Consider the following 20,920-nt stretch of genomic DNA (forward strand, 5'->3'; position numbering starts at 1 on the left):
GAAGTCTCCAAAGATTTGGATCAGACTAAGGGTATATCTGTTAGATATAAAGGTAGCCAGGGACTCTTATCAATTCTAAGAGAAGTTTAAATATTAAAGATTGCAGAAATCTTAAATTTCTTTTAAGGATGCAAATATTTGCTCTTTTGCATCTTTTACATATTCTATTTCAAATTCAGTATTAACATGTGAAACTATATTTATACAGACAAATTTGAAATTTGTATGCAGACTTTGAAATTACATCATAACCCAAACTGTTCTTACAGATGCAACATTTTCTTTTTCCCTGGAAGAAAATGATCTTCTAAAAGATAATTATGTACCCCATACCTAGTATCTTGACCAGCATATTTGTAATACAGTGTATTTGTCTGAATGGTTTATAGGAACCATTTGTATGAATGGTTCCTATAAACAAGATATATGAATAGTTCTCTCCTTTGCCAAGTTTCCCCATAGAAATGAATTAGATTTATAAGTAAAAACAAAAAAACAAGATCAACAACAAAAAGCAGTCAGCTTTTGACTTTTAATTGGAAACTTCTAACCCAGCACACTTGTCCTTTGTGAAAGATTGAGGCCCATCAACCAGAGCTTGCAACAGCAACAACAAAATGTTTTAAAATTCTTTATTTTTTGAAACAGGAAGAGGGCTGAGACACCATGCGGTTGCTGGGAATTGATCTCGGGACCTCTGGAAGAGAAGTCAGTGTTTTTCACCACACAACAAAATTTCAAATAAACTATTTTTATTCAAAAGCAAGGTGTACATTGTTGTAACAGATGATCAGATTCTGCAGAATTACTGGTCTGATGTACCATCTTGTTCAGAAGTGAGATTCATAGTGAAAAAAAAAAACCTTAATATCATAGAGTGAATCTCAGATGTGACGATGTGACTTTAGAATTGGAGATGGGTCATGGAACAAGGGAGGCCATCTCAAAAGGCACCCAGCAAGTGGGACCCAGCTCAGAAGGATCAGAGCAGCTCACTAAAGCCAGCACCTGAATCCAGGTGTGGCTGTCGCTGTACCACCCACTTCCTCCAACCTCCGAGCCGCCATAGACTCAAAAGTCCGGGCCCGGCCCATATAGAACACCAGACCTCGCCCCCGCCCCGCCCCGCCCCGCCCCGCCCCGCCCAGCTCCGCTCAGACCCCGCCCTCACCCACAGCTCAGGACGCCAGGCCCCGCCTTCCCCGGGTCCCCCTCTGCACAGGCGCAGAAGCTCCAGCGTGTGGAAGCTGCGGCCCGGCGGGCGGGGTGAGTTGGGGCCCAGGCTTTGGGGCTTTGGGGTCACTGCAACCACTGTGTCTTCGCTTGGGCGACGAGGCCTTCTTATAGGTGAACCAGTCTGGAAAGAGAGGTTTCCTGGCGTACTCTTGCGTCCAGATTCACAGAGGCAGAGGGCGGCCTCCCGGGCCGAGTGCTGACGGCCGCGGGAAGAGCCGGGGTCGGGGAGGGAGCCGGGCCGAGTCTCGTCTTCTTGGTGACCCGGGCGTTCAGCGTCCGCTTGTCACTTCGGGGTCTCTCCTCACAGCACATTCCACTCTGCTAACTCGGGGTGCATCCGTGGCCTGACGAAGAGCCTAACCACAGCTTTCGGGCAACACCAAATATTAGGTTAGGGGTCGATCTTACCTGAGTCCATGTCCGGCTCCCGGACTCCTGCAAGTCACTTCACCTCTATCCAGTTCCAAGTGTAAGGTGAGGATGATGATAGTGACGTATCTCAAAGTGCTTGCGAGAGGTTCTTAGAATTGAGTGTTTCGAGCCCGGGTATGTAAAAGAAGATGTTTGCATTTCCTCTCCTCACGCTGGAGAATAGCATCCCAAAACTTAAAAAAAAAAAAAAAATCAAAACAAAAACCATTTTGACATGGGATGCTTGTAGCCAGTTGAAAAGTGTAATATTAGCTGTACACCCTGTGTTAGAGAAAACGCAGGTGCTAGATAACCTTTAAATTAAAAGCTGAAGTTGATGTCTCAGCAGATCACCACGCCTGATGGTTCAGTCTCCTGGACCCACGCGGTGAAAGAGAGAAGCTACACTGCCCTCACTAATGCAAATCGAAACACTAACACGTGCACAGCCTTACATATAAAATACATAAGTAGATTTCTTTTTTTAAAAAAAGAAAGTTGTAACGTTTGATGTTTGGAAACCACACACACACACACACACACACACAAACACACAAAGCCAGAACATATTTGTGAAGTTAACAAATCAGGCCTGAAACTTCTGTCCTTTGATGGCTCTGCCTGCAACCTTGGCCCTTGTTTCGCTTCTGGAGGCTTGGAGTTTGGCAATGTTCAGATGTAGTAGTAATTGTTCTTTTTTGTTGTTTTGGATTTTTTTTTCTTTCCGAGTCAGGGTTTCTCTGTATAGTCCTGGCTGTCCAGGAACTCACTCTGTAGACCAGGCTGGCCTCAAACTCAGAAACCCTCCTGCTTCTGCCTCTGCTTCCCAGAGTACTGGGATTAAAGGCCTGTGCCACCACTGCCCGGCAGTAATTGTTCTATACCCAACATTATGTTTCATGTCAAAATGACCAGTTACCAAACAGTTTCCGTGCTCCAAGTCTCTAATGGGTTCCCCTGAACTCAGATTCATGTTGCTGCTTACTCCTTGTCTTACCCACCTGAGAGGGAGAGAATTTATGGAAGTCATGGGAAAGTATCCTTTTCTAATCAGGTTGCATGCTCATAGAATGTTTCATTAAATATACACCCGTGTGCTGAGTCCTATAAATGCTGTTGACTCCTCAGTACCAGGAGAGTCTTGGAGATTTCCAGACACAATTTTGGTAATCGAAAGCATTTGAAAGTACAATAGTTGGACTTAATGTTGTTTGTTTGTTCTGCCTTAAGTGGAATTTGTAAAAGAAGGTTACATGAAATTGCCACATTATGGGCTGGTAATATGTTCAGATGCATTGCATCTGCTAGAAGGATGATTTGAAATGGCCCCTTCAGCACCAGGATAAGTTTGAGACATTTTTTTGAAAAAGGTAACAGGTTGTTTACAAAGTCTAAATCAAATACCTGACTATTAGTATTCTTCCAGATGCCATCATTATCTGTACATAAGTCTTCATCTTTATCAAGGTTTGGTTTATCTGCTATAGGGGGAATATATCATTTCTCGCGAACTATTTCTTTTTGAGATTCTGTTAATGCCTCTCTCTGTCCAAGGCTCAAATTATAGTGGCTGCAGGCTTGTAAATTTAGAGGCAGAAAGCCCAGAGTGGCCATCTCATAGTGGGGCGGTAGGGCAGGCAGGTTAGGTGGAGGTGAGACTAAAAGGGTTTGAATTGGCTGAGTATCATCATGCCCAGAAGTTGTCCCGGGAGAGGTGTGGGGGACAAGGGTAGGCCCAGAGTGTTTTCTTACAAAACTTTCTGAATACATGAGAAAATGGAGCTTCCAGGTAAAGCTTTATGAAATAGCTCTATATTAGAATCTTTCTCCATTCTGCTCTAGGAAATGAAGCATTTATTTGCTGAGGTGTGTTAGAAAGGACACTTGCCCTCCCCCACACACCCATGCACATTCTTAACAGAAAATAATATGGGAAAGCAGCATTTAAAAAAGAAAGGACTGAAGAACTGTAACAGATGAAGTAAAAACAATGACTGAATCTCTATCCCCCCCTCCCCAGTATCCCTATAGAGTACACAAATCCAATAAGGAAATTAGAATGTTAAGATATAAGATATCAGGGCATACTTTTTTTTAGATGTGATAGTGATGTTATGTAGCAGGATTATTCTTTTGAAAAAGCACCATGCTTACATATTTAGGGATAAAAGTTCATTATTTCTTTAATTGATTTTCAGGTGCTATCTAAAATAATCATATATATTGGGCTGAAGAGATGGCACAGTGCCTAAGAGCATGCACTGGGTGGGCGAGGGTGGGCGAGCTTGGTGCCCAGTACCTGCAGGGCAGTGCACACGCCTATAACTCCATCTGCAGGGATCTGACGCCCTCTTCTGTCCTCCACAAGCTCCTGTATCAACACGCACATACCCAAAGGCATGCATATACTTCAGAATTTTTAAAGATTGTTTGTTTCTACCTGGACTTGGTGGCACACACCTTTATTCTCGGCACTCTGGAGGCAGAGGCAGGTAGATCTCTGAGTTAAGGGTCCTGATTTACAGGAGTAAGTTCTAGGACACACAGGGCTATAAAGAGAAAGCTTGTCTTAAAAAGCAAAAACAAACAAAACTGAACCAAACAAAAAAAATCCAAACAAAAGAAAAAATTCCCTCTCAAATAAAAATTGTATGTTTCTATACTGATAATTAGATTTAAAAAAACAGTGAAATACAATATATACGTGTATTTTATATACTAGATATATGCATATATGTACATGTATTTTGTATACTAGATATATGCATGTATGCATATATAGACAGTGTATGAGCATTCAGTATACAGTTTCAGCCCTTGTGGATCTAAAAAAATCTTCATAATGAAATATTGAAGAGAAAATATGGTAGCTTAAAAGGTGGAATTAATTTTTCTGTCTGTGGTCCAGTATGTAGTATAGGAATTAGGGCTAATAACTACTAGGTTTACTATTTCTTTCCTGGTCCAATGAGGGTCTTCCGGCTGCCACTGTGTACACAGATAACAGGGTAAAGAAAGAGCCCATAATAAGAAGCAGTACTTATTTCCTGTATGAAAATTTTACCTCTGGGATAGTATGCATGCAGACAGACGGCATGCCTTGGTTCAGGGTAATAAAGCAACTATTATCCGCTGAGTAGCATACCAGCAAACACTCATTAGGGACTCAAGGTTCTGGAAGTCCCTTGCTACAGGTGAGAGTCCTGTAAACCCCAGTTTTGAGAAGCTCTGTCCGACTTGGCTCTCTTCTTGTTACCTTCCATAAACGAAGGGTCACTCTCATGTACTCTGATTGGGGCTCAGCTCCAAGTGCCATCACATTGCAGGTTACATCGCAGCCAAGGGATTTTGAAATGCTTGGGGAATAAATAGTCTATACTGCAGTAGCTGGAATGTGCTGTTTGTGTATTGACTGTTTTTATGGCAGTCCTGGGGCCATACCATGGGCTAGGACCCAGGGTCTTATGTCTCTTGTACCCTTCACACTCAGTCCTGTGTATCTATATTGTGCTCTAGTTTAGCCGATTTGTCTTCCATATTTTTCCTCTGTTGATGACCAGTCTAGTTTGAATACGCATTAAACATAGTTTAATTTTGAAGATTAAAGTATTATTATATTTCTTGAAACTTTCCAGTAAATAACAGATGCGGGTAAAGGATCCATCCAAAGATCTACCTGAGAAAGGCAAAAGAAATAAAAGACCGCTGCTACCTCATGATGAAGATTCTTCAGATGACATTGCTGGTAGGTTGTGGTATCTGGCATCTCAGACAGTGGTGGGTTAAAGAGGTAGCAATAGGTTCTTTTCAGTTAATTTAGTACTTTTTTTTTCACCATTTTCCTCATAAGTCTGAGACCTAGCTTGTCTGGTTCCACCCACAAAGCCATTGTTGGTGCTCTTATGGGGTTTTGAGGTACAAGTGTATTAAAGTTGTCATGTGTTCTTTGCTTATCTTTCTCATGGCTCATTAAAGTTACTTCTCTCGGCCGTCCGCGGTGTGAGACGATGAACCTTTTGGTTTGGTAGGTAGAGCATGGCCCACTACTCTCCCTCCCCGCTTTCTCCTTCCCCCCCTCCTTTTCCTTCTTTCATTTCTGTGTTGATAGTTTTGAAATAGGGCTATGATCCTAGCCCCCCAGGCTCTGCATGTCTTAGCTGAGCGCTCTGTCACTAAGCCACGTGCCAGCTCACTGTGTAGCCGTTGCTGGCCTAGAACCCACTCTGTAGACCAGGCTGGCCTTGAATTCATGAGATCCCCCTGCCCTGCCTCCTGAATGCTGGGTCTAAAGGTGTGCGTCACTGCAGCTGGCAGGACTTGTGTCTTAAAAATGAACTTGGAATCTTGATTTTCTGTTCTTGTTGTCACTTAATAATTTGGAAGAAAGAGAGGAAATGTTGGCTTTATATCACCAATTAAAAATTAGAATGTTTCCATGTAGATTTTTATTAATATTTAAAATGTTAATGCACCAGGCTGAGTATGATGGTGCACACCCTTAATCCCAACACTCAGGAGGCAAATGCAAGTGGATCTCTGAATTTGAGGTGGCCAGAGTTGTGTTACTGGTTTTTATTTATTTAATGGAAACTGTGGGTGATAACAATTTTATATTCAGGGATGTCCATATAACCTACTTATAATATGACACTTAGATAATTATATAATTTATAGAAAACCTGAAGGAAATTTACTTTATAACATACAATAAGTTGTTTGCATCTTCCCATAAAATATATGTGCTCTTGAATGCTTCCACTTATTTCTAAGGTTAGCAATGATTTCAGTTTTAGAAGTCTGAATGGTAGCATCAGAGTACTGACGTTGTCCTTCAGAAACCATCCCATGGATTCTGGGGAAGATAATAGGATAGAATGATTTTTTACTTCAGAATTTCAAATTATAAAGTTCCTACAAAGTAATGACAGTTTGTAAACTGTTGCTCTAGACTGGGTCGTCATTTCATCAGCTTTCTCCCAATGGAATGACCCTTTCTTTAATGACAAGGATCCTTGATAATTAAATATATATATAAGAATTACTCTTCTGTTTTGCTGCCAGGGTCTCTAGTCCTGGCTAGCCTCAAGCTCACTCTGTAGGTGAGGGTAAGAGGAGTTCTGGAAGTTCTGGTTTCTGTAAGTTATACTGTGTGTTTTTCTTTATCCTAATAATGGTGAAAATTGCAGTTTAGCATAGGTAAAAGATTTTACGTGTCTTTCTAGTTTACTTACCTCCTCACTGGTACTAGCAAACAAGTGCAGGCCTGGGGCATGCTAAGCCCCACCTTATCTGTGAGCTGCACTCCTAGTCTAGACAGGCATTTTCCTACTATCTCTTCAGTGCTGAGTGAGGAGGGGCCATATGGATATCTCTTTAAGAACAATTTTACTATTTTTTAAATTTATCATTTAATTATTTAATTAATTATTTTTAAATTGAGCCAGTCACCAAAGGTATACAGATAGTGAATTTTTGGTTTGATTACTGTAGGGCTTGTGTGGTGTGTGTATTTGTCTGTGTCAGTGAATGTTATGTATATATGGGTGCCTGTGGAGGCCAGAAGTGTTGGATCTCTTAGAACTGGAATTACTGAATGTCATGAGCTTCCTGATGTGGGTTCTGGGTAAGGAAAAGACATTCAAAGTGCTTGAATCTTCCCATAAAATATATGTGTGCAGGAAATTACATTACAGGTGTGCAGGAAATAGTAATCTTTTTTTGTTTGTTTTCCAGACAGGGTCTTACTGTGTATCTTTGGCTATCCTGGAACTCACTATGTAGACCAGACTGGCCCGGAAGTCACAGAGATTCCCCCTGCCTCTGCCTCCCACGTGCTGGGATTAAAGACCCACTACATCTAAACCACTGCATATGGTTTAGTAAATATTAATCTTAATTCTGTGTCTTATTTCGAACTAATTTTAGATGAACATGATGTATAAGGAAGTATAGATTTCTCATATAGCTGGCACTTGTCCTTTCCTGATGTTAACGTCCTGCATTGGTGTACTGCAGATATGATGGAACCATCCTTAGCTTATTGAGACATCCGCAGAGTTACATGCTTCTTGTATGTGGTTGGTGTGTGTGTGTGTGTGTTTGTGTGCAATTGCAGTATTGTTTTTTGTAGTTTTCTATGCCTCAGTGAACCTGTCTGTGGCCATCTTGTAAGTTACCTATTTATATCCTTACTTTGTCCTCAGCCCTAGCTCCTAGCAACCACTAATCTCTTCTGTAATTATTTCAAGAATGTTATGTAGTGCATTCATGTAATTATATATCCTTATGAGTTACTTGGATGTGTGCTTTTCAGTTAGTATAATTTTAATGATACAGACTTTTGCTTACTGTGCTGTGGTAAACAGTACAGCCAAAATCAGCTAGGGGAGACGTGGGCTTATTTCAGTTTATAGTTATAATCTGTCATGAAGAAAGTCAGGGCAGGAACAGGGAGGCAGGAACTAGCACAAAGGCCATGGAGAAACACTTCACGCTGGCTTGTTACCTGTGAATTGCTCAGCTTGCTTTCTTATACGTACCCGCCCAGAGGTGGCACTGCCCGTGTGGGCTGAGCCCTCACATGAATCATTAATCAAGAAAATGCCTACAGACTTGCCTACAGGCCAATCTGATTGAGGCAAATCTTAATTGAGGTTCCGCTTTCCAGATGACTCCAGCCTGTGTCAAATTGATTATCCAGCACACTTGCTAATGGTAGTTCTTTCATCTAGAGAGAAAATGTATTCATTTTGTGACATATCATTCAGTAGGTCTAACATGCCAGCACATCAGTTATGCTGTCAGTGTGAACCATGTGAAGAAAGCGGTAGCTGAGGCTCTGTGGTCAGTTTGCTCGGAGTGTTTGAAAGAGAGAAGATTCTGTGATGGACAGCCAGTCCTTCCTTCCGATGTTTGGCTGTGCCTCAAGTGTGGTTTTCAGGTAAGAAAGATGCTTATATGTACATCTTCTATTATCTTTAAAATGCCTTGTATGAATTGGACTTTTGGTTAGATATAGGCCTTAAAATAGATTCATTTCACATTTAGATTGGTACTCCAAGATGAACTTAGGAATGTTTAGGAGTAAATAAATATATGCAATGTTTAGAAGGTAATCATGTGTGGCTAAATAGTTTGAAAGGAAATCTTACATACTTGTTTGAATCTCTGGCCCTGTTTTTGCCTTTTAAATTTAGGAAATGGATCTAACCATTTGATTCCTTTATTTCTTTTTTAACCTTTTTTTTTTTTAAACAAAACAAAAAAACCCAAAAACTTACTTTGTGTGTGTGCGTGTCACACACAATTGTGGCTCTCAGCTTCCTGGAGTTGGCTCTATTTTTATGTCTCAGGGATCATGCTCGGTTTGTCAGGATGAGCCGCAGTACTCACTGAGCCCTATCACCAGTCCTATCAAAGGAATTATCTACTGAATACAAAGTTGTGGCGCACGCCTTTAATCTGTGTGCTCTGGAGGCAGAGGCAGGTGGGTCTCTGAGTCCAGGCCAGCCTGGTCAATAGAACAAGTCCCAGAATAGCCAGGGCTACACAGAGAAACCCCGTCTCAAAAAACAAAAGTAATTAATTAAAATACAGAAATTGGGCACTTCAGAGCTCGTGATTAATTCAAGAGAAAGAAACCCTCAAAATCAATATTTTTTTTAACCTGTCATTTCCAGCTTCATGGTTCCAGAGATGGGAGATGTTTCAGGCAGTAAATGTCACACAGTGGCATCCAAAGCCACAAGGAAGGAAAAGTACATCCCTTTCTTTTTACAGTTCTGTGACACTTTCCTGGACTTTCCCTTCCATGAAGTAATTTCCCTCTTATCTTGTGAGGGAAACTACTGGGCCGGCCTTGTTCTATTCTCAGTGAGGTTGGAAGGCGGAGGGGGGCTGGGAAATGTGTGCTTGAGGAGGGCCAGCCCGGCCAGCACTGCTCAGTGCCCCATAGTGGATACTCTACAGGACGGTGGGCAGGCGAGTGCATTCCTAATGACAGGCAGGCAGCTGTGGTTATCAGACGTACATATACAATGAACAGTAAGCGATATACTTTACAATTAATTAAACTTGCTAAAAAATCAAACTGTTCCTTCTTGCTTGAAATCAAAACTGTGCTTAAGTGTGACTTAACTTCTATGTCTCTCTGTTTACCATAGGGATGCGGTAAAAACTCAGAAAGCCAGCATTCACTGAGGCACTTCAAGAACTCTGTGACGGAGTCCCATTGTGTTGTCATTAGCCTGAGTACATGGGTCATATGGTAGGTTAACTTTCGTTAGTACTGTTATCTGCTTTAAAAAAGCCATTTGAGCATTATAAGTAAAATGAAGGTCTAATCCCACTGTATACACTTTTCTCTTATATACAGTCCGGGATGCTTTAAGAAAAATAATTTTACTCGTGAAAATAAAGCTTAAAATTTAAAAAAAAATACTTATTTATGACTTTTTTTTTTGGTACTATAAAGAAAAATTCTGTCTAGTTGAATTCTTATAGTGAACTAATGTGGAATCCCAGTGTCCTAAGTGGAGGAGGGTACTTTAGCACTTAGGCAGTTCAGAGACTCTCTAACCTACACAGTGGTGTTTTAAAATAGTATTGGAGTCAAGCATGATGTTGTACATTTGTAATCACAGCACTGGGAAGAAACAGGCAGGTGATTGTGAGTTCTAGGCCAGCCTGGTCTATATAACTTGTCTCAGAAAGACCAAAAACTGGGGCTAAAGAAATAGTTGAGACGTTAAGGGTGCATACTGCAGTAGCTGGAGTGATGGTTCAGCAGTTAGAAGCACTGGCTGATTTTTCAGAGGCTCTAGGTTCCGTTCCTAGCACCCCCACAATGGTTTGTAACTCCTGTCTCAGGGGAGCTGAAAAAAATAGGTATGATGATGCACATGTTTAATTCCAGCATTTGGGAGGTAGAGGCAGGTGACTTGCCGGCTAGCCTAATCTACATTGCAAGTTCTAGGACAGCCAGTGCTATAGAGAGAGACCCGGACTTTGTTTTGTTCTTGGGCTTGTTGTTTTGTCTTGTTTTTTGAGACAGGGTGATCTACATAGCCTGACTGTTCTAGAACTCAACCAGAGGGTCCTGAACTTAAAGAGCTGCCTGCCTCTGCCCCTGTGCACTGGATACTGTCAAGAAAGGACGAGTCTTAGTTAGGGTTTTACTGCTGTGAACAGACACCATGACCAAGTCTAATAAAGGACAGTGAAACACATACTCCAACAAGACCACACCTCCTAATAGTGCCTGGGCTAAGCATATTCAAACCATGACAGGAAGGAAGGAAGGAAGGAAGGAAGGAAGGAAGGAAGGAAGGAAGGAAGGAAGGAAGGAAAGAAGGAAGGCAGGCAGGCAGGCAAGCAAGCCTCATGAATTTGGTACGTGTATATAAGGTGGACCATATCCATTGCTCTGCATGAGACCGTGTGACATATGGGGATCTGTATGGACGGTCCCTTGCTAACTGGGATCTGTTGGATGGTCCCTTGCTTATTTGTCCAGGCTTAGCTAACACCTTCCCTTGGGTTCCTGGTTCCTATGCATTTTAAAGACAGAAGTTGTCAAGTGCATACCTTATATGTAATTATTGAAGCTGCTTTCATAACTTCTGCTTGTGTTTTCTATTTTTCAGGTGTTATGAATGTAATGAAAAATTATCGACACATTGCAACAAGAAAGTTTTGGCTCAGATAGTTGATTTTCTCCAGAAACATGTTTTTAAAATACAAACAGGTAACTTAAGCAATTTGTTAAAACAATTTGGGTTAAAATACAGTGTTTCATATTTTGCCTGATAACCTTCACTTCCATTCCTGGAGCCACATGGTGGAAGGAGAGTTGGCGTGTGTGTGTGTGTGTGTGTGTGTGTGTGTGTGTGTGTGTGTGTGTGTGTAAGCGGACATTCTGAGAATGGGTCTTTCTTTACACTCTGTGGGTCCTGGTATTGTCTTATCAGGCCTGGTATGTCTTCTCTCACCCCTCAGCTACTTTGCTGGCCCTTAAATGCCTTTGAAGAAATGAAGTGCTTGGAATGTAGTACCAGCAACTGAAAGGGTTTGTAAAAATGTAGTTGTGATAGAAGGGTTTATTTTGTTTATTTGCTTTTTTAACAGTGTTGGGTTGATCCCAGGGCCTTGTGTAAAATAGGCAAATGCTCTACCACTAAGCTACAGCTCCATCCTTGGTTGTCATGAAAGGCAAAACAAACAAACAGGAAAAAGTACTGCAAACCGTATTTCTGTAGTCTAGAATGCACTTGTCTCTGTTAGCTACCTGTCACTCTGAAGAGGCAGCCATGAGAAGCCAGAGGAGGAAGAGGTGGATATAAGCCCAGGCTCCTGGAGCACAGGAGGAGTCAGCAGTTTGTTATATATATATATATGTATGTGTGTGTGTGTATGTATATATATATATATACATACACACATATATATATACAGCCCAGCTGCTGTTACATTTATATTAAACTTCTCCAGCAAGCATTTGCGGATTGGCTTTGTCTCAGGTATGCTGTTCGCGGCTCAGGTTCTGCTCAGACGAGGAAGCAGGCAGATGTGGTGTGAGACCTTGAGTGCTTCGGCAGCTGAGTGGAGTCTCGGTGCTGTCTCTTGAGGAGTGCGCATTGTACTCCCTTCTTGGCCATAAGGACACACACAGGCTTTGATGCCAGCAGTGATGAGGACATTGTTTTTCCACATTTCTTACCTTAGGTTCCCTAGGTTCAGTTCATACAGCCAGTGTGGTAGCCATTCTAGTCTTTCAGGTTTCTTGAACACTTAATTTTAGAAAGAATATTAGGAAAGGCGTGTGTTAGCTCTTCATTGCTGTGGCAAAAACCTCAAAGAAACTTGTAATCAGAATTTATTTTGCTCCCTTATATCTTGATTGTGTCAGCGGTTTCTGCCTAAGGCCAGCTTACTCTATTGGACTTACGGCAAGTCAGAACATCATTGTGGGACATCGTTGTACCCACAGGAAAGTTGCCTGCCTCGTGATGGCTGTGAAGCAGAGAGAATTAGGAAGGAAGAGGGCTAAATTAGAAAGGGGCCAGGGCAGGATGCAACCCCCAAGGACATGCTCACAGTGACCTACTTCCTCCCCTGCTAAACTCAAGTTTCTGTTACTAACACATCCAGGTCAAGTGCTGAACTTTTGGTGAGAATGTCGTATTTGTATTATGTACTTATCTAATGCGGTGCTAGAATATCAGTGAAAAGCAGCTTAGGGAAGACAGAGTTTATTTTGACTTGTAGTTTCAGAGAGATAAGAAGAGGAAAGAGCATTGAAGCAAGGGACAAGATTAGGAAACAGGTCACACCTTCAACTACAGACACAAATCAGAGAGTGGACTGGAGGTAGGGCCGGCCTATGAACTCTCAAAGCCTGCCCCCACTGACATACTTCAGCAAGGGAGGCTGAATCACTTCCACAAACTGCCACAAACAACACAAACAACCGTTCAAAGATGTGAGCCTGTGGGGGACATTCTCACTCAAACCTCTGAGGGATTCAGGTCGTGACAGGACACAGGCTTTGAGTCCCGGGCCTGGCATTCCGACTTGTCAGTTGATAGCTATGTGACCTCAGGTGCTTATTTTGCTGCTGCTGCTGCTTTTATTTTTTAGTTTGCCCCCTTAGCACATGCTTTTTCTTCCCTGGGGTACTAGTGGGTGTTAAATATGATCCTTAGGGAGGGAGGGAACGAGGGACTGGCGCACCCACTGCCTTTGCAGAGGCCCTGGGTTTGGTTTCCAGCACCCATATGACAGCTCACAACTGTCTTGTTACTGTAGTTCTGGGATGTCTGATGGCTTCTTTTGCCATGTGGGTGCTGGGAATTGAACCTGGGTCCTCTGAGATAGTAGCCAGTGCTCTTAAACACTGAGTCATCTCTCTAGTCCCTAAGATTATAATTTCTCCCCTCCATTTCCTCCCTCCGATCCACTCCCTTCTCTCCTTCAAAATCATGGCATCTTTTTGTTATTGAATGCATATATGTATTTATATAAATATATATTTCAAAATATACCCTATTGAGTCCATATGATGTTACTTGTATGGATGCTTTCAGGGCTGATCATTTGTCGCTGGACTGCCAGTTGGAGTGCTCTTCCTTGGGGAAGAAGGCACCTCTCCTGCTCCCACATGTCCTCAGATGCATGCAGTACTTTGTGTAGGGAAGAATAATACTAAACAATTCTTTCTATGAATTTGCACTAAGTAAAACCACTGAGAAGGAAGCCAGTACCTGTTGCCTAAGCATGTTTCAAATTATGCAAGGCCTTCTTTCGAACACTTTTAATGTTTCTTATGGAAGATCTCAACTAGTTCCCCGTGCACCTCTAAAAACAAGGAGCTAGTTGACTCTTGAGATTTTGATGCCACTGGCTTCTTTGCACTTAAAAAAATGTTTGATTATGTAGCTATATCTGTCTTTGTTAGAAGTAAATTCTAAAGAGTTTGAATGTTCACTGACAAATACCAATAATTCTATGACATGTTAACATAAATACTAATTTTTAGGAATGACAAATACTTTTCAAAATAAGGTTGAATGAGTAGTATTGCTTTACATTTTTATAAATGTCTTCACTGGTTGTCTCAGTAGAAAGTAAGTTGTAGTCTTTCTCTGTCTCTGTCTCTCTTTTCTTTTTTTGGTTTTTTGAGACAAGATTTCTCTCAGGTTTCTCAGTCCTGGCTGTTCTGGAACTCACTCTGTAGGTGAGGCTGGCCTCAAACTCACATATCTGCCTGCCTCTGCCTATAAAGCTCTGGCATTAAAGGTGTGCTCCAGTGCTGCCCAGCAAAAATACCTGTATCCTTGTATGTGCAGAAGCAGATACAAGATAACATCACTTGCCCTGTAACACTCTGAAAACCTGTGTTCCACTGCAGCATCCAGCAAGGCTCCAGGCCATGACCGCAGCCTGACTAAGCAGCAAGGGAGTAAAGAAACACACAGGCACATGACACAGAACAACTCAGACTGGATGGTCCAGGGTCTGCTATTATAGCATTTGTCCTTAGGACAAAGAAGAACCACTCTTAGGCTTCAGTCAAGAAGTGAATAATGGTCAGTGTTGTATTTTAGATCAGTTATTTGACTTGTAATGTAAGACAGATAAAAATGAGTATAAACCAGCTATTATCATAGTGACATTTATCATATGACTAAATAAATTTCTAAGGCTGATGATTAACTGGGAATTAGACTTTGAGAATAAATAGGTGCATTAATTATTATTCACTTTTAAACTAGAGGAATTGTGGTGAAATAGTTTTTCTTAAAACTTCTTTCAGCTGTAGAAATGGGCAAATTAGCATTAATACTACATGACTGGTTTAGGTAATTGCATTAAGCAATTGAGATGAATCCAGTGCAGGTTCCCAGAAGAATGCTTACAGCTGTGTAGAGTTCACATCTGATGTTAGAATTTGGGTTAGGTTAGGGGTAGGGGGAACACTCACCCTTGTCATGCATAATGAAAAGATTATATATAACACAAGGTTGAAAAAGACAAAAAATCTTGTAAGACCCAGCCAGAAAGATGTATAATTAAGTAGACCAACAACCTGGAGTCCATACAAGAGTGAATAAGGTTGGCAGAGCTTGTGGGGAGGGACACACAGCAAAGTGCAGAGGCTTTAGGACCGTGAGACTATCCCACATAGGGTGGACACCTGTCAGTCTGGATTTGTCCATTTGAAAGGAACATACACCACCAAGAGGAAAGCTAATGGGAGCTGGATGCTGGGTGACGACCGAGAGTCAGTGTAGGTTCATCAGTGCTAACAAACCAACTGTTCTGGTGGGGGTGTGGGGCTCAATTTTGCTTTGACCATAACATCTGCTCACAATTTTTTTTTAAACTGACCTATGTAGTATGAAAGGGTCATTAAACTAAGTTACTTTAGTTATACAAATGCCAAATGCAGCAATTCCTGATAGAATATCGATAAATATCGCTTTGCTTTTGGTGAACCACACAGTAAAATGAAAATTCCATGCTCTTTCTGAGAGCATCATCTGTTTAGCTCAAAATGTCAGTGCTGGAAGGATGTTATTTTCATCAGGACTAAAGACAAGAAAGTATATACTGTTGAATTCATTATGCTAATGCTTCTTAGGGTACCTAAGACCTGAAGAGTGTTTGTTTTTAAAGTATGTGGTTTTATGTACTGCTCCCCCCATACTTTTTTGTTTTTAAAGTAGTACAGTATTCAATGATTTGATTAGGTTCTGAAGCTGAGGATAATATTGTGACCTTATTTAGTATTTAGTATTTCTCTAGTTAGAATGTGATTTGATGCCTTTTAAAAAGGTGAATACAGTTTCTTCTGCCATAAGTGAAAGTCCCGATCTTACTTCACAAGATGAACTCCAGCACTTTCCCTGTCCCTGCCCAGTCCTGTGAGGCAGAGGCTTGGGCGTACTGAAGGTTTGGCTTTAGCTGTGAGCTGTGACAGGAAGGTGTAGCAGCCAGGGGGCTCCTGGCCATCAGCACTGCCTTACAGGGTGTGCTGAGGACTGCCCTTCTTCAGGAAGACCGGCACTGGAGTTGGGGAAGCTGCCAAGGCCATCTGTGTGCTTGTGTGCGATTGTGTTGAGTCTGCGTGTGTCAGGGGAATGGAGCCCCATGTGCGGAGCATCACATCAACTTCACTAACCGCCTTAGGGCTACGCTTGCTGTGATGAAACAACATGACCAAAAGCAACTTGGAAGGAAGGGCTTACTTCCCTCAGTGGGAGCTCAGGCAGGGCAGGAACCTGAGGGTGGGGGGCTGATGCAGAGGCCCTGGAGGGTGCTGCTCACTGGCTTGCTCAGCCTGCGTTCTTATAGGGGCTATAGGAAACTTTCAACACTCTTATCTTCTAAGTGCCCACAGAACAGCCCTGGGTCCTCTCAATACTGAGTGGCTTTTCCAGCTCAAAGTTCCAAAGTCCTTCCAAAATCCTTGACAAAAAACATAGTTGGGTCTGTTACAGCCATACCCCATGATCCTGGTACCAGTTTGTCTTAGGGTTACTATTCTTGTGATGAAACACCATGACTAAATGTAATTTGGGAAAGAAAGGGTTTATTTCACCCACAGTTCTGTAAAACAATAGTTCATTATCAAAAGTAGTGAGGGCACAAACTCAAGCAGGACAGGATCCTAGAGGCAGGACCTGATGGAGAGGCCAGGAATAGATGCTGCTTACTGGCTGTACTGGCTTGCTCCTGGTGCCTCACTCAGCCTGCTTGCTTGCTTGCTTTTTTTTTTTTTTTTGGCTTTTTTTTGTTTTTTGTTTTTGTTTTTTGAGACAAGGTTTCTCTGTGTAGCCCTGGCTGTCCTGGAACTCACTCTGTTTACCAGGCTGAGCTCAAACTCAGAAATCCATCTGCCTCTGCCTTGCAAGTGCTGGGTTTAAAGGCATGCGCCACCAGCCATACCAACAAGAGGCTGGGCCCTTCCATATCACTCGCTAAATAAGAAATGCTTTGCAGGCCTGTATATCTTAAGGATATATTTTTTAATTGAGAAAATAAGAGTCATCTCTCTGATGACTCTAGCATGTGGCAAGTTGACATAAAACTAGCCAGCATATTAAGATTGTTGAGAGCAAGAAACTAGGGGGTGATTAGGCCTGATGTCCTCTAAGAGTATGCCGGATGTAAGAAATAAAATATTTCCCTCATTAAAACATTAATTCTAAAACAATTTAGTAATTTCCATGTATAACAAGGAATTGGGAGAAAAAGATAACAGGTGTTAAAAACCAAGAAACTGATGCCGGGCATTTGGGAGGAAGAAACAGGGCAAACACCCACACCTACAAACAAAAATACAAAGAACAATCTAAAACAAAAGCCAACTCATTTTTACCTGAGTAGGTTTAAATTCAGTATTTATCTGGACCACAGATCACCAAAAATTGTTTGAAGTTTTATTTAATCAGTTTTTCCCAAACCTGGCATAAAACTAAACACATGAGAGAAATTAGTTTTATACAGTGGGTAATTAAGGCAGTATGACATGATTATTTTTTAAATATTTTTAGTTTTTTAAAGTGTATGTCTTCATACCACTACAGTACTGAAGGAGGCTAGAAAAGGTCTCCAGATGCCATGGACTGGAATTATAAATGGTGGGTGCCAGACATTGAACGTGGGACCTCTGGGAGTGCTCTTAACCCACCTTTCTAGCCCAAAGACTTTTTTTACCCCCAAGACAGGGTTTCTTTGTGTAGCCTTGGCTGTCTTAGAACTCACTCTGTATACCAGGCTGGCTTTGAACTCATAAGCGTTCACCTGCCTGCCTCTGCCTCCTGAGTGCTGGGATTAAAGACCTGCATCACCACCACCATGCAAGGACTTAATTCTTTTTAGGAACCATTTGAGCAGGGCCATTGTAAACTAACTGTAAAGGTGTTAAGTCCAACACCAAAGAAATTTAGAAATTGCATTCAGAACTTGTCTGAGGAGGAATGGCCTTCCCTTCTCTATCAGCAAGCAGATTTGTTGGATTCTTAGAAGTCTAAAGCCTTACCTTTATTGTGTGGATAGGCAGGAATCATGATGTTTGTATGGGAGTTGTAAACCTGACTCCTTGGCTTCAAATTTTCTGTCTAACACTAGTCACCATATGTCAGTTTTATTATCATTTCTAAGTGGGTTTTTTGTTGTTTTTGTTTTTGATACATTCATTTTATTTTGTGGGTGTTTTGCCTGCTTGTGTATGTCTGTGCACCACATGTTGCCTGGTGCCTTTGAACGTCAGAAGAAGGCATCAGATTCCCCTGGAAGTGAAGCTACAAGCGGTTGTAAACCACCATATGGGTGCTGGGAACTGAATTCTGCAAGGGCAACACATGCTCTTAACCACCAAGCACTAAAGTTGTCAGATACTAATTGTTATCTCTAATGAGAGGTTATTATTCGTGACGATTATCTCATTTTGTTTGTTTTTGAGATAGAGTCTCCTATACCCCAGTCATGTGCCAAACCTGTTCCTATTTCCCAAATGCTGGGATTGCAGGTGTGTACTGACATACTTTGCTCAAACTTATACAGTAAGTAAGGAAAACTCAAAACAAGCTTTGCTCCCTCTTGTAAGAAAAGTGGGAAGAAACAGTGTTTTTCTCTGCCTTAATTGAGGCAATTCACAAATTCTGATAATAAATTCCAATTTAATATTACTTGACAGCAAAGCTTCATCTTTATGTACTTAGCCTTTTATTTTGTAGGTTGTTTTGGAATTTCTTTAGACAAATTATAAACTCAGGTTAAATTCTGATTACCCTTTTAAACTGCACTTTGAAAAGATTGTGCAGAGTAGACAGTTGACAGCAGTGCCATCATTCCTCCTTAGACTGTCATTTTATCATGATGAAATTTTTCATGTCTTTCTTGCTAGACCCATAAATCTGTTCTGTGATGTGTTTTAACCCTTCCAGGTTGTTCTCTGAGAGTCTTTTGGCACTCTTAAATTACCAGTATGATAAAACTACTTACTAAATTTTTCTGATGCTTTCTTTGTTTACTTTGAGTGCCCGTGTCATGTGGTACAGTCAATCTAGACACGCTAAGCAAGCATTCTATCACCAAGCCATATTTCCAACACACACATACACACACACACCCCACACGTATTCACCTGTGAGTAGAGTTGCCTGTGGAGTCCAGAAGAGGGCATCCAACCCTCTGAAATTGGAGGACTGACTTGACTTGGTGCTGGGAAGCAAACTCAGGCCTCTGCAAGAATAGTACATACTCTTTAATGCTGAGCTATCTCTCCAGCCTCCAAGTCTTGTCCGTCTGCCTTTTTTAACTTATGGGTAAAACTTGAGGTAAAAAATGAATGTAATAGAAATATTTTTATGTTCTTTCTAAAATTTTTTATTGTAGCAGCTTTGCCCTTTTCATTATAAGATACTTCAAAAATTCTTGAAGTTGAATCTGTTTTTTTTTTTTTTTTTTTTTTTTTTTTTTGGTTTTTTGGATTTAGTTTTTTCGAGACAGGGTTTCTCTGTAGAGCCCTGGCTATCCTGGAACTCACTCTGTAGACCAGGCTGGTCTCGAACTCAGAAATCCTCCTGCCTCTGCCTCCCAGAGTGCTAGGATTACAGGCGTGCGTCACCACTGCCCCGCGAAGTTGAATCTTTAGGATCTGTGGTTCTGTGTTTTTGAAAGTGGCTGGGCTATGATGCAGTTCATTATCTAGCATGCTTACATAGATTTGCCTAGGGCTTCAAACCTGGGTTTGAGCCCGTTCGTACATAAACTGTACATGATAGCAAAAACACTCGTACCTTTAGGTGTAAGATAATTGACTTGTCCACACACCACCACCCCCTTTTAAAATAGAATCTTGGCTCTTGGCTTTCTGCAGACAATTCTCTCGTGAATAAATGTACAAAATGTATACTTAACTTTGCTATGATAATACCATAAATCCAAGGCTTTGTGTCCAACTCTATCCTTTCTGGTCTTTAATCACAAGTTTTCCATATAAGTAACAAATAGTGGCTCATATGGTACCTGGCACACTATGGACATTCCGTAAGCCAGTTGAATTTAAACTGTTCCATATTCTAAAACTTCCCCTATTTCTTTAAATAAAAAAGTAGCTTTTAGAAAACAGTACTGTGTTTTCTCGTTAAAATACTGATCTATTTAAACTGCCTAATACCATGGCTGATGTTGGATATTTTCTCATAGACTTGTACAAGTGCACAAACAGACCCTTGGCCCTTGTGTGAAGTGGCTATTTAACCGTGAAATCAACTGTGTTTATTGCTGCTGCCCCGCAGGCGCGCTCTTCCTGGCAGTGCTGTCCTTATTTGGTGGCTGTGCTTGGAGAGCCAGGTGGTGCCGCACAGCCTCGCACAGTGAAGCGTGGTTATCTCCAGCTCTGACATTTGTCGTTCCTTGCTGCTGAAGGGACGGGGGAAATCTGTTTTTCCATATGTTTATGCTTTTTTTTTGCCTGCAGTTTTGTCCAGATGGTCTTATGAACATTGTTTACTTTGGGATGTCGTCCCAGATGTTTTAAAAAGGGATGGATTAATGAGGTACACAGACACATAAATTGTATGAATTTAAATTTAAAAAATTTTTGAAAATTAAATGTTATTTATTTCTAGGACACTTTTAATTTTTGTTTGTACTTCTACTAATTTATACTTCCTCTGTAGTTTATTTCTTCCAACCATTGTTTTTATGTAAAGAGGTAAAAGAACAAGACTGGTAATTTCAGTTGATAGAGTGCTTGGCTAGG

General features: G+C 41.3%; 1 protein-coding gene across 1 annotated transcript in view; it reads left to right on the forward strand.

The window, feature by feature from the left end:
* Window positions 1–1,195: 1,195 nt before the first annotated feature.
* Usp45 (ubiquitin specific peptidase 45) overlaps window positions 1,196–20,920 on the forward strand; it is a 71,315-nt gene continuing 51,590 nt past the window's right edge. Inside the window, 5 exon segments of the mRNA XM_052176149.1 lie at window positions 1,196–1,266; window positions 5,283–5,392; window positions 8,415–8,587; window positions 9,810–9,913; window positions 11,292–11,392. Of these exon segments, the coding sequence (XP_052032109.1) occupies window positions 5,293–5,392; window positions 8,415–8,587; window positions 9,810–9,913; window positions 11,292–11,392 (478 nt within the window). The 5' untranslated portion in view covers window positions 1,196–1,266; window positions 5,283–5,292.

Source organism: Apodemus sylvaticus, chromosome 3 (assembly GCF_947179515.1).
Source record: "Apodemus sylvaticus chromosome 3, mApoSyl1.1, whole genome shotgun sequence".
NCBI classification, from domain to species: Eukaryota; Metazoa; Chordata; class Mammalia; order Rodentia; family Muridae; genus Apodemus; species Apodemus sylvaticus.